At 39.3% G+C, this 12,285-nt stretch overlaps 1 protein-coding gene across 1 annotated transcript; it reads left to right on the top strand.

Moving 5' to 3' along the window:
• Positions 1–575: 575 nt before the first annotated feature.
• On the top strand, positions 576–7,345 carry LOC144636756 (uncharacterized). The gene is made up of 8 exons (XM_078495952.1): positions 576–643; positions 1,033–1,366; positions 2,145–2,189; positions 2,631–3,263; positions 4,117–4,292; positions 5,345–5,672; positions 6,233–6,277; positions 7,131–7,345. Exons 2-7 carry the CDS (start codon positions 1,045–1,047, stop codon positions 6,274–6,276), a joined length of 1,548 nt encoding a protein of 515 aa, XP_078352078.1. The 5' UTR covers positions 576–643; positions 1,033–1,044; the 3' UTR covers position 6,277; positions 7,131–7,345.
• The last annotated feature ends 4,940 nt before the right edge of the window (positions 7,346–12,285 follow it).

Below are 12,285 nucleotides of genomic sequence, written 5' to 3'. Positions count from 1 at the left end.
TCGATCATTCAAAAGAGGAGATTAGTTTACAAATTAAAATATACTTATTTGAACGTGGAGAGCTTGTTTTATTTTGTAATAGTTTTGTTTATGTTAATCCCAGCTCAATTTGAAGGTCCGATTCTATCTCGAAGTAATTCATTTTCTACAGCGTTAAAACGACTGAAAGTATTGCAAGCCCCACCCCCCGGAAGAGATTCCAGTCTCTAATCCTTCCAAATTCCCGTAGAGCAAACGCGAAAACCGTGAGTAGTATATGAGCCTCACATCGAGCCCAAACTTCTCGCAGCTCTTCAGTATGGCCTCGGCACTGCTCGCTATCCTATTCTTTAAAACTGAATTCTTCTATTTTTTTAATGGGAAATTACTACTTAGTTTCAATCACTCAGTGGAGGTTTTAATTACTTTCTTTTTTTTAAACCAAATTTGTCTAACACAAATTTGACACAAATTAAAGTTTGTCCAATAAAAATTAACAAATTAAAAGTTAAAAACAATGCTCACAGTATATCTAATATAATTTTAAGAACGTTTTTAAGTAAACAGTGCATTTAATAAAGCGGGTGTTTGTCAAAACTTCTCTTCGCCATTTAACTATAACTTCTCAGTAGTAGTATTGACACAGCTAGACACGGAGAAGCTCGTGAGTATTTTTCGTGGCAATAGTTTGTTTTAATGCACAGCTTAAAGTGACCACAAGTTTTCAGAAAACGCAAGACAGGCTCCCGGCATTTTCCTCTAACCTTCGGCGTTCCCACCGTTCAGTTATTTTGATGGTTTTAACCTCCTCTCTGCCCGATTTTAGACCCAAAATGCTGGGTCTAAAATGTTCTTTGCGAATTTTCTTGAAATTCAAACATTTTTCGCGTTTCTGTGGCCAGCAAGACGATTTTTCAGTGGGGTTTGCCAAACCCTTTGTTGCCGGTCATGCTCTTTATTAAGCCTATACGTTAAAATGTACCTTTTTGCTAAGAAAGGATGTGAGATCTATCTGAGCATTGAATAACTCGTGCCTGTTCATTCTCTCAACAGATATTGGTTAAAATGGGATATCTGACCGTTTTCAGCATCGTACTGACCAGCACGCTGTGCTTCACGACCGCTTATAACCCGGCCGAATGTGACTTCGGTGAAACATACTACAACATATTTAAAATTGGTCAGCATAATTGCGATTGTCACGCCAAGAGCGCCGGCCAGTTGAAGTTCGATGCAGGAAAAGTTCTGGTGTGTAATGGTCATGAATGGAAAGCTCTGCAGTATGAAGGAGAATACGGCTCAAGAAATAATCCTGGATTTTCATGCGAAGACATCAAGGCTAAGGAAAAACAGGCGGCTAACGGAGTTTATTACATCACGCTGGGTGGTAAGTTTTGTGTCAGATGATGATTTTTTAGGACGTGTTCTATTCTATCCTTTTTCCTGATTGGATTAGGCTCCGTTCAAAATGCAGTTCATTTCTTTACTGCATGCTAACTCATTTTCAAAACTAAAATTATAGGGATGCTTGTCCGAAAATTAGGAAAAATGGTACAAAAAATCCATTTCTGAAGGCGTGGCACAAATTCATTTTTACCAATTATTAGAACTAATGTAGACAAGTGTAGACCCTTTTATGGATGATCACTAAGCGATACTAGCCGGCCAAGAGCAACGCCTCGGATCAAATTAATTTTTTGGCCACAAGTAGCTAACTAACTAACTAAAACATTCAACTGTAAAACTTTTTAATTGAACACCCTAACCGATAGCACAATGCTACAGTTGACTCTCTCTAAAACGGACACCGCCTGGACCGGCTCCAACTGTCCATTTAAGAGAGGTGTTCATCTTATTGGAAGTTTAGTTACAGTAAAATGACTGAAAAACAGCAGGGACGGGACCAGCACCAGGTGTCCATCTTATAGAGGTGTCCGTCTTATAGAGGTGTCCATTAGGAGAGAGTTGCAGACTGTATTTTTAACCTCAAAAAGTTACAAGTCCCCAAGGGTCTCCAATAGAAGCCCTCGCTATGTCCTAGACGCGTGAGACTAAAGAGTATAGAACCGGCATCATTGTCTGGAGATATTGGCTTGGTGTGCCTGACTAAATCCTCGGTACTAACACTAACAAAGTATAATATTTTTTCCTTCTTTTTTTTACAGACAGCAGAAAAACCTTTCCTGTTTACTGTGACATGGGTGCAGGAGGTTGGCATCAGATACAGATTTATTTTACTTAAAGTATTGAAACTTTGAAGGGCCTGGCTTTATTAGGCTTGTGGGACGCCATCCTTACTACGATTTGTATGTGAAAGTGATTTAAGATTAAGTCACAAGAGGGAACCCAATAGAGTGCAACAACACGCGAATTTTTTCGTGAGGCACTTTGTTATTGGACGCCTTGCCTGCTCGAGAGCACTCCAATTTCGTTAAAAATGAAGCATGCTTAAAACCAATTGCTTTCAATAATTCTGTTATTGACATAATTAAAAAAACTAATTAAATAACGTTGCAATTTAATTAAGGAAAAGATATCTTAAATTAATAATTTGCAGCTTGGCCTGCTCATGAATTTTAACGCTTTAAGAACTGGGCGTATTTATGAGTACCCAATCGTTTCTTGCTCTTTATTTTTGTTCATTCTGGTAGCCGATGTTCCAGATCCAATAGCCTTCTATCCTTTGAATAGCAAGTATGGAACAAAGGAAATAAAGAATCGACTACCCCAGGGAACCCCTGTTGGTGTCAGTCTAGCAGCTGGTCCCGACGGAAATGCCGGTGGCTCGTACCAATTCGCAGGACAAGCGAACAGTTATATCGAGTTCCCAAACAACGGAGGGCTAGACGCACAACACTCCATCACAATGCTATGTTGGATCTATCTTCAGAATTCAGCCGGCCCTTTGTTCAATTATAAAGCGGATGGCTGGGGTATTCATATGTGGATAGTCTCACCAGAAAAGCTGTTCGTTCGTTTTGTGCGCAGAAATTACCAATCTACACCACATTTGCTTACGGCTGAGCGTCTGCCGCTAAACCAATGGCATCACGTTGGTTCGTCCTATGACCACAGCACTGGTATTGCAAGCCTGTGGTTGAACGGGCAACAAGTCGTGCAGCAAAATCTGGGAGCCGGCATGACTCTTGCTACTCAAGAAAACGTCCGAATGGGTGTAAAAGGCGGTGATGGCCGGTATTTCAAGGGACGAATTACCGCCATGCAAGTTTATAACGTGGCTTTGAATGCGGGGCAAATAAGTGCAGTGTTAAACGCTGGCAAAGGTAACAATTTTGACCCTTCCCCATATCAGGAAAATCCGACATCTTGATTTATTTTAACTTCAATATAGCCAGTGTGTAATAAACCACACGAAGTGTAATCAATGCAAAGCGCGGGAAATTAAAACATGGCAAGCGCAAAAAAACATTTAAACAGTTGATAAAGGCGGGAAAACGTTTAAAACATAACAAGCGCGGGAAAACATGCAACAGAGTGGCAAGCGCGGGAAACTAAATCTGAAGTAGTTGGTAAGGGCCGACCGGTTAGCTCAGTTGGCAGAGCGCCGGATTACCGTGAGGGGAGGTCTCGGGTTCGAGTCCCAGACCGGACCAACACTCAGGGTCTTAAAAATAACTGAGGAGAATATGCTGCCTTTACTATGACATCTGCAAACGGTTAGATATTCCAGTCTTCTCGGATAAGGACAATAAACCGTAGGTCCAATCTAATGCATCTTCCGTGTTCTGGTCAGCAGGGGACGTTAAAGAACCCACACACTTTTTGTTAAGAATTGGGCATGGAGTTCCCGGTGTTGTGGTCTGGTCTTTGCCGGTTATACTGTGTGTACTGGTGAAATGCTCGGAGACATTAGCTGATAAGTGCTCTGCAAATCCGAACGTAAATAAAGGTGTATGATGTAAGGGCGGGAAAACATGTTACATATTGCAAGCGCGAGAGAACACGTAAACTGGGTACGAAGCGTGGAAAATGACACAATTTCAGTTTTTTTTTGTCTGATTGATTGAAAAGACACCATCTTCGTTGTGACTCAGTAGAACACTTCTGCAAGTCTTTTTGGATCTTTAGAACATGTTACCCATTTTAAATATAGTTGTTATGTCTTTTGATCACTAGGTTGGACCATGGTGTTTAAGGCGGTGACTGGAGTCGACAGAAGTGTGTTTGATACTTACAACTCTCCTCATACATCTTCTGAGAATGTGCTGGCCGCACTTGACGTCACTAAGAAGCACTTTGACCACTACAAGAACCGGATTGTTTTGAACTGGGGTGAATTCGGCCCGTCTGAGGTAAACAAAAAATGCATTTTTTAAAGGGTTGTGGAGTCTCAGTGGTCTAATAATGGTTGCTGGCTTGGATAAATTCTAACAAGAATTTTACGATAGCTCACGGGAAAATTAATAAAGAGTGCTTTAAGTGTATAGCTTATCCTGTAACAGAATGTCTGGTCAAGGCTGTTATCACAGACTACCTTATTATAGGAAATTAACGCGAATTTCAAAAATTCGCGTTAATTTAAGTCGCGTTTATTTTGTTGACGCTAATTTCCGCGCCGTTTATTAAGTAGAGCGTTAATTTCCATGATCTTAATTTCCATTATTTTGGCCCCAATTTGTCGATACAGTCCAGACGTCTTAGACCTACTCTGGAACCCAAAATCACCCAAAATCGCCTAAAGTCGCCCAAAGTCGCTCTAAGTATAGATATTTTCTGTAACAATGCTTTTTGGTGTACCAGGATGATTCCCATGTACATGTATACAACAACTCTACTTAGGTCGGTCACCTAAAATTGCCTAAAAGGTCACCTAAAATTGCCTAAAGTCGCTCAAAATCGCCCAAAGTCGCCCAAAATCGCCTTAAATCGCCATAATCGCCCGTAATTTTGGACAAAATGAGCTAAGATCGCCTAAAGTCGCCTTAAGTCGCCCAAAGTTACGGCGACTTTGGGTCCCAGAGTAGGCGTCGTCTTGACTCTTAGGAAAAGGCATATTTTCATCAGGGTGGAAATCTGCCTGATCAATAAAACTGTGAAAAACGCTCGAGGCGGTCTGAGATTCCTTTGTGTTAAAGTAAACTTGTTCCTGATGTCTCAACAAGTTTTTTTCCTTTGTGTTCGTCGCGTCAATTTCCTTCATTTTGAAATGTTACCCCCTCTTTCGCGGCGTTAATTTCCTTTATTGGGAAGTAATTTTTCCTTCACTTCGCGTTCATTTAAGTCGCGTTAATTTCAAATACAAACGTTAATTTCCTATAATAAGGTAAACAAAGTGATGAGTTTTAACTCAACATGCGTTTGACATATATATGGCGTGAAAATATTTTTGTTACTATTTTAACAGGCGAGGGTCGCCCTGTACACAGCAGGAAAGTTAGTCAAGGAGCTGAAATTCAACGCCCAAGGATCAGACAAGCTGAACTGGTTCTCGGTCGCCAGACTTGTTTACAGCTCCTGGTTTAACATCAAAACCGAGCCCAGGAATGTCTTTTCCATCGCAGGATTGCACAGTCGTAACTTCTTCATTAACAGGAATTATGGTGGATGTCCTGCGGATGCCGGCTGGATGGTGATCACTGGTCCACACTGTGACTGGGAGAAGCACTACCTTCCTCGCAAAAATGTCGTGTTATACAGCAAAAAGCCCGGTTACACCAACTGGAACCATTACAGTAAGTAAAACAACACAAGTTCGCACCTTAATGATGGACCATTTTGTTTATTTATATTATCTTACTTTTTTTTTTTGGGGGGGGGGGGGGAGTGGCAGGAATTGGCAATTTTTCTGAGCTTAGATTTTTTGCATCTTGTGTTCGTGCAATATTTTTTATCTTTAGATTCTTAAGCTCCAACTTTGGCTTGCTTCGTATTCATTGTTTTGTCTACTTTTGTTGTGCAGGCATTTTTTGATAGCTGCCTAACCCCCTCCCCCCCAAAAAAATATAAAATTGCCCATCTCTTACCATGTCACGTGAGAGCAGTTTTGTATGGAATTTTGTCTTTGTTGGCACAATGTGTACAAGTGTTTTGCGCTTAATTCGTTCATACATAGTCTTTCTCGTTTTTGTCGTCTGAACAAGACTTTGATGATCATATTCCATGTCAGAAACCCATTACTCCATGCAGCCTCGTTCCCAGGGCTAAATTACCAAGGGAAAAGCCCTGGGAATTAACGAGGTTGTACTCCATGGCGTCCTGCCCATGCCTGACTTATAGCTTTCTTTCCTTACAGACAATGTTGGAGTGGCGGATGTGCTTGTGGTTTACTTGCGTTAAGGTAACCAAATAGAAACGTATTGTGAATTATTTTAAGGTAACGAAATAGTGAACACTTTTAACTTGGGAAAGGGCCAACGGACAATACAAAGAACCGGATCCAGGTGGATCTGATCAGCAAATTGTATAAATACGAACAAATTAAAAAAGGGAAAACTGATGAAGTCAGGCCGTGCCTGATGAAATATTGGAAGAAAATATACAAGTTCAATCCCTCTACCGTACGGTCAGCCTATCTGTTTTTTTTTTTTTTTTTAACGAAATAGTGCCGTATTGCAAATGGTTTGATACAAGGAAAAGGCGGGCATTTTATAACGTCATTATATGGCAAACTGATCGACGAGGAAAAGGGAACATTCTGATTGGTTTCTTAGTGGGCTGAATTTTGCAAAACAGACAATTAAGATGGACCGCTCATGACGAATTAGTTTGTCAAATTTTTTAAGACATTCTACAAAAGAAAACAGTTTTTTCTTATCTAGCGGACAATTTGACGCGCGCAAACCAAGAATTATTGAAGCACGATGTTTTTTAACAATTACAGGCGGGAAATGTCGTGAAAGTAAAGCAAAGATGAATTTTGCGTTTACACCGGATTGGCTAAGAAAAATACAGTTGAATCCCGATAACTCGAACCCTCAGTTACTCGAACCTCCCGCTACTCCTTTCTCCCCTTCTCTCCTCTAATTTTACACTCGATGACTCGAACTCCCGATATCTCGAAGCTTTTTTGATTTCTCTTGAAGGTTCGAGTTATCGGGATTGAACTGTAACTTCAGTCGGATTAGCTAGAGTACATTATAGGAGCTGTTAGCTGTTATTCCATCCGTAATGTACTTCTTACTTAATTTCAGAAACATAACCACATCTCATTTGCCCACCTGACCAGTGACCAGAGTGAAGAAACCTGATGAGGCAGTAGATTTGATTTTGCTTGATGTAGTCGCAGGGCTGTAGCTGAGGGATTCGAAATCGCTTATACAACAAAAGAGGAAAAATCAACACTTGTTTTTCCTTATGCTTGCTAATTATGCATTGATAGAAAGTTAATAAAGCATTTGAAAACCTGGTTCTGAAATTGTAATTTTGCGAGAGCAACTTGTAAACAGTGTTGTTAACTAGGGACGTTTCATGATGACTGATGTTAGACGATGTAGTTTTTGTTTTACCACTTTGACTAAATAGAAGACGGCTTTTTAAACGAACATGTTCCCTAAAACACCGTATTGCAAGCTAGCCTGTGACAGAATTGTGGCGTGTCAGTTTTAACTTCGTGCAGATAATTAACATTACTACGTGGCATGCCGATTTTTGAACGGGGAGGTTGAGGGGGGAGTAGCTGGGAGTCATTTGAAAAAACTTTATACGGAGAGGCTCCGCCAGACTTTTAAGCCCTTCCCGTTCATATGCCACTTTTGACAGAAAAGGTACCCCTTTCGTATACGTTCGATAAAAAATGGAACCCCTTTTACATACCTATAGAAGGGCTACTGCATCTCTTAAGAAAAGGCTCTTCTTCTAATAATAACACGCAAACTGCGTTGATGAACAGTGCGGACAAACGCAGTTTGCGTGTTACTTTTTAGTTAAACTACGATGGCCAAAAAAAAGACTTTTCTTCATTTTTCACTTGAATAACCTCTTAAACAGCATTGCCAACAGATTTATGTGTCTGCGTTTCGTCGTAAGATAGAGGAGTCAAACAAAGAGAATATTTTCTACAGAGTGAGAAATTTAATAAGTTCATTTTAGGCATAATAAAGAGTTGCATTCAAAGGCGATGAGGTCGCCTATTTAGAAAAAAAAAAAACAAAGACGAATCACTGCGCTGCACACGGAACCTCAGTCCGCTCCTACGGGTTTACAAAAGTGCGGATCGACCCCCAGGAGAGGCGACAAATGCTTCATGTTAAACAAACATGCTATTTCACAATGTTTCAGTTATCAGGAGTTATGGTTCACAATTTAGAATTCACCTGTCATGTTCAAAGATGAATATAAGCTAAGCACGTTTTTAAGGATAAATATAGACGTGTTAACACGAAACGTTCTCGATATAAATTGAAATGTGCACATTCCTCATTATGACAGTTTCCGTTTTATAAATAAGTTGTGTTAGAACAAATTGAGACCGCAAATGCAATCATCCCCCAGTAGAAAAGGCGCGTTTATTTTGTATGCTCTTAAACTTGCATTATCCAAACAGATTTGAGTGGTCCTGCATCTGAATCCTTCCAAAATCTTCAGTGATCTCCCCTTTTGGGCTCTCAGTTACGACTGATCCCCTCTTCTGTTCATCTATAATTAAAGTGATCCCCCCCAAAATCCTCCGCTCCCCCCCCCCAGGCGATAAATAATGACCGGTCCCTTAGTTGTCGTTATTCCATATTCGGGCTGGCTTTTTGTTTTTCGAATTGTGACCTTCATTAAGGTGAAATACATAGTCTATTTTACAGTTATACAGTTGTAAAGATCGTTTAATACGGCTATCGGCCAGGTTCTGATCGATTCTGATATCACGGAAAGAGGAAGGTCTTCCGTCCCAAACTCTGGAGAGAAAGGAAGAATCTTGGCTTTTTGAGCGCAGCTCCTAGTTGATTTGCTGAGTTCTTCAACGTATCTATGGATAAGTACATTGATGTTGTTATAATGTTTTCTGCGCCAATGTCGGACGATTGTAAGTATGTGCCGCGAACGCTCATTTCAATTTTGATTTTGACACGTAAAACGATTTTTTGGTGGGTTTTGATTGTGAGCACATCTGGAAATAAAATAATAAATAAAAATAATATGTGTTTATAGTGGTCATGCACTTAGCTTCATATCTCAACGAGATAGCTAGTTTACAGGCATGCCACTGAAACAGAGGAAACAAATAATTTATAAATGAACATAACAAGGTTAAAAATCCCAACTGGCAGGAGGCAGACCAGTTGGCTATATACAAAGCGTGGTCGAGGATTTGTACTCGGAACAACCGAGAAACAAATCCAGCTAGTGGCAAGGGCAGGCCTCGAACCGGTGACCTCCGGATTACAACACCAGCGCCCTAAACCACTCGGCCACGCTTGCCTCCTAGTTGCTTTGCTGAGACAAACAAAATATTTGTTTGATTATTTGGTATTTGATAACGATGGAGTACCTTTTTTTAACACAGAAGGATCGCATTTTTTGTGCTGCTTTTATGGTTTCCAAGATGAGCTGGAGGAACTTGACAAGCATATCACGACGGCACTTACTCTCTAGCGTCTTGTTTCAACGCGGGCAACATCGAAGAAGTTAAAAGAAAAAGGGTAGGACGCAATCAAAATGATATGTAGAGGGAACAGGAAGACGAAGGATTTGCCAAGTTCCCCTTGTTGTTTGCAAGGAGTTAAATCAAACCTGATTATTTTACAGAAATAACGCATTGATCACCTTATTGATTTGACGATGCGCGCTGCAAGTGAAAGAAAAAAAGAAATGTTCTGTTACCGCATAAGGGAAATGATGGGAAGAAACGATAAATCACTGAAAACATTTCGTTTTGGACGCCGTACTTGAATGAGTTTAAAGGATAATAGTAACAGTAGTTTAACAATATGAATTACCAAGACAACATGCCTTCTACATAAAGAACAAGTAAATTCGAACAACAATTATTGTGTTAAATTTTTGGAATTATAATCAAATTATGTTAGGCTACTGCGGGGTTAGGGAAGACAGACTCCAAAAAATGCCTGATTTAATTAATCTGTTTTCATGATCTGAACAAATGGGCTTAGCTTACAAGGAGAAACGGTTTATTTTCTAGTTTAGTTGCTAGAAGTGATTCATTGTTGTAATAATAATAGTGAAATCGCCCCCCCCCCCTCCTCCCCTCGCCATCCCCCATCCCAGCTCCAACTGGCTTAGGCTTACGTGCTCGCCTTCAAATTGTATATGTGCGGTCTCTGTATAAACGCAGAACGCGGTCAAAAAAAGACTAAGAAGTAGGCTTAGATAGTTTGCGTTGCCAATCTTGCTATAAATAAACTAAACATCAAAAGAATTCAGTGCAGGCCGTAAAGCAACTAAAGGAAAACGTCCGAGGACACAGTGTTTTGCAGATTAAAATTAATTGTATCATTTCTTGTTTTAAAAGTCAAAACCGCTGACCAATAATATACGCTTTGGTTTTGAACGATCGAAGTCAAACTGAAGATACTGAAGACAAAATACCTCGCGAAATTGTGATTTTTCGCTAAGCTAAAACATCAAGACAGTATATCTTCTTAAACAGCGAGTGTTGCCATCGTCTAGATCCTGGCCGGAGTAAATTAACGTAAATGTGTTCAATCCAAGATGAAAACTTGACGCTCCTTGTCGTGGCTTGCTGACTCAAGTCCTCTCAGTGAAGTTAAAGATGCTAAGCTTGCTATTACTTGTTCAGATATGCTGAAATTAGCCAGATAACAGTGACTGAAGGTGTATATACAGCAACATATCCTCAAAAAAGGTACAACTGAGTTTGTGTTGAATATGAATGCTCGATGAACCAACCGCCGCCATTGTGGCAATTGGTGAACTGGAGAAATTCTTGTGTAATAAGCTTTATTTTGATAGATATTTCTTACAAACAAAGGCTAAAGGCTTAGAAAACGACTCAACCGATAAGTTTCTTTGCGACTGAAAGCAGTTTCAGTGTTACAAGTGTTTTTGTCAGTGAGAAGACAAAATATTAATTTCGCCAAAATATGCAAAACCAGATTTTTGAGGCTCGTCCATTTAATTCCCTTAAATGTAAAAGAGCCCGCCCCGAAGGGATCTTTACAGTTTAAGCAACTAGAATATCTGTGTAAACTGACTGCATAGTTCTGGTCTGGAACCGATAAACTTTTGGAGAAATGAAAAGAAACGTCTGGCATGTTTTACCCATCAACCAAAATGGCCGAAAACGCACTTAGTTAATTGACAAATTAGTCGTTGTAAATTTAATATAAGAAAATGGCTGATAAATCACAATGAACTAGAATGATGACGTTCTAATTGGTCCGAGTCTTGAGCTGTAGTCTGTAGTTACTTTTTTCACATTTCAGAGCATGTTCTGAGTGAAAAATTAGGTTTGGAGACACCAACGAACGATGGGTGTTGCCATGACAACAATAAGGTTGTAACTTTTAAAAAGGGCATTATATTGTATATTCCTTCTGAATATCTTATTGCATACAAAATATGAAGGGCGGTCAAAAATTTTCATTTCCCACTTTTCTTCATTCTAACATAGAAGTCCTCTTAAATGAATAATAATAGTTGGTGGTTTTAAGTTAATGATGTTAGGTACATAGCAAAGTGGGGGGTCTGGGAGGATGGTCCCCCGGGGAACTTTAGATTTTTATCATCATCATCATCATCTTTTATTTGCCACTTTAGAAATAAATACCTCAGAAATGTTGTTAAAACCTCATTAAAACATCAGAAATGTTGTTTTAGGCATTCTGATAGAATTTTTTGCCTTATTTTATATGCCGTTGAATGAATTCGAATAAATGAACCATGACCCACCCCTAATGCAATGCATTATTTTTTCTGACACATCCTTTTTGCAATGCTGAGATATAGTGACCCACTCCAAATTAATTATTAATTTTAAACAATGAGGCTTTCGGCGAGACAAACTGCATCATGCTTTTTATCTACCTAAAAGGTGTCATTGAGCAAAACAATAAAATAACGATTTTTCAACTTCTGCCACCCAATGCTCGGTTATTTCGTGACTGGTGTTCTCAAGGCCTCAAAGGGGCACTGTCACCAGTTTCACGTTAAAACCTCAAGAGCCTAAAGAAATATGAAAACTACGAAAAGTGGTCCAATTTTTTTATTTATCATAAAAGAGTAAAAAAAAAAAAAAAAAAAAATTATTTTATTGAGAAAAAAAAAATATTTTTTAAAAAAAAAAAAAAAGGTTATTTTTATATTTTTTTTTGTTGTGGAAAAAAAAAAAAAAAAAAAAAATATTTTGCCTCTTTTTTTTCAAAAAAAAAAAATTTT

The sequence above is a fragment of the Oculina patagonica genome, chromosome 13 (genome assembly GCF_052425735.1).
Source record: "Oculina patagonica isolate OP01 chromosome 13, crgOcupat, whole genome shotgun sequence".
Taxonomy (NCBI): domain Eukaryota; kingdom Metazoa; phylum Cnidaria; class Anthozoa; order Scleractinia; family Oculinidae; genus Oculina; species Oculina patagonica.
Note: the sequence above shows the minus strand (reverse complement) of the source record. Positions and strands in the feature narration are given on the sequence as shown.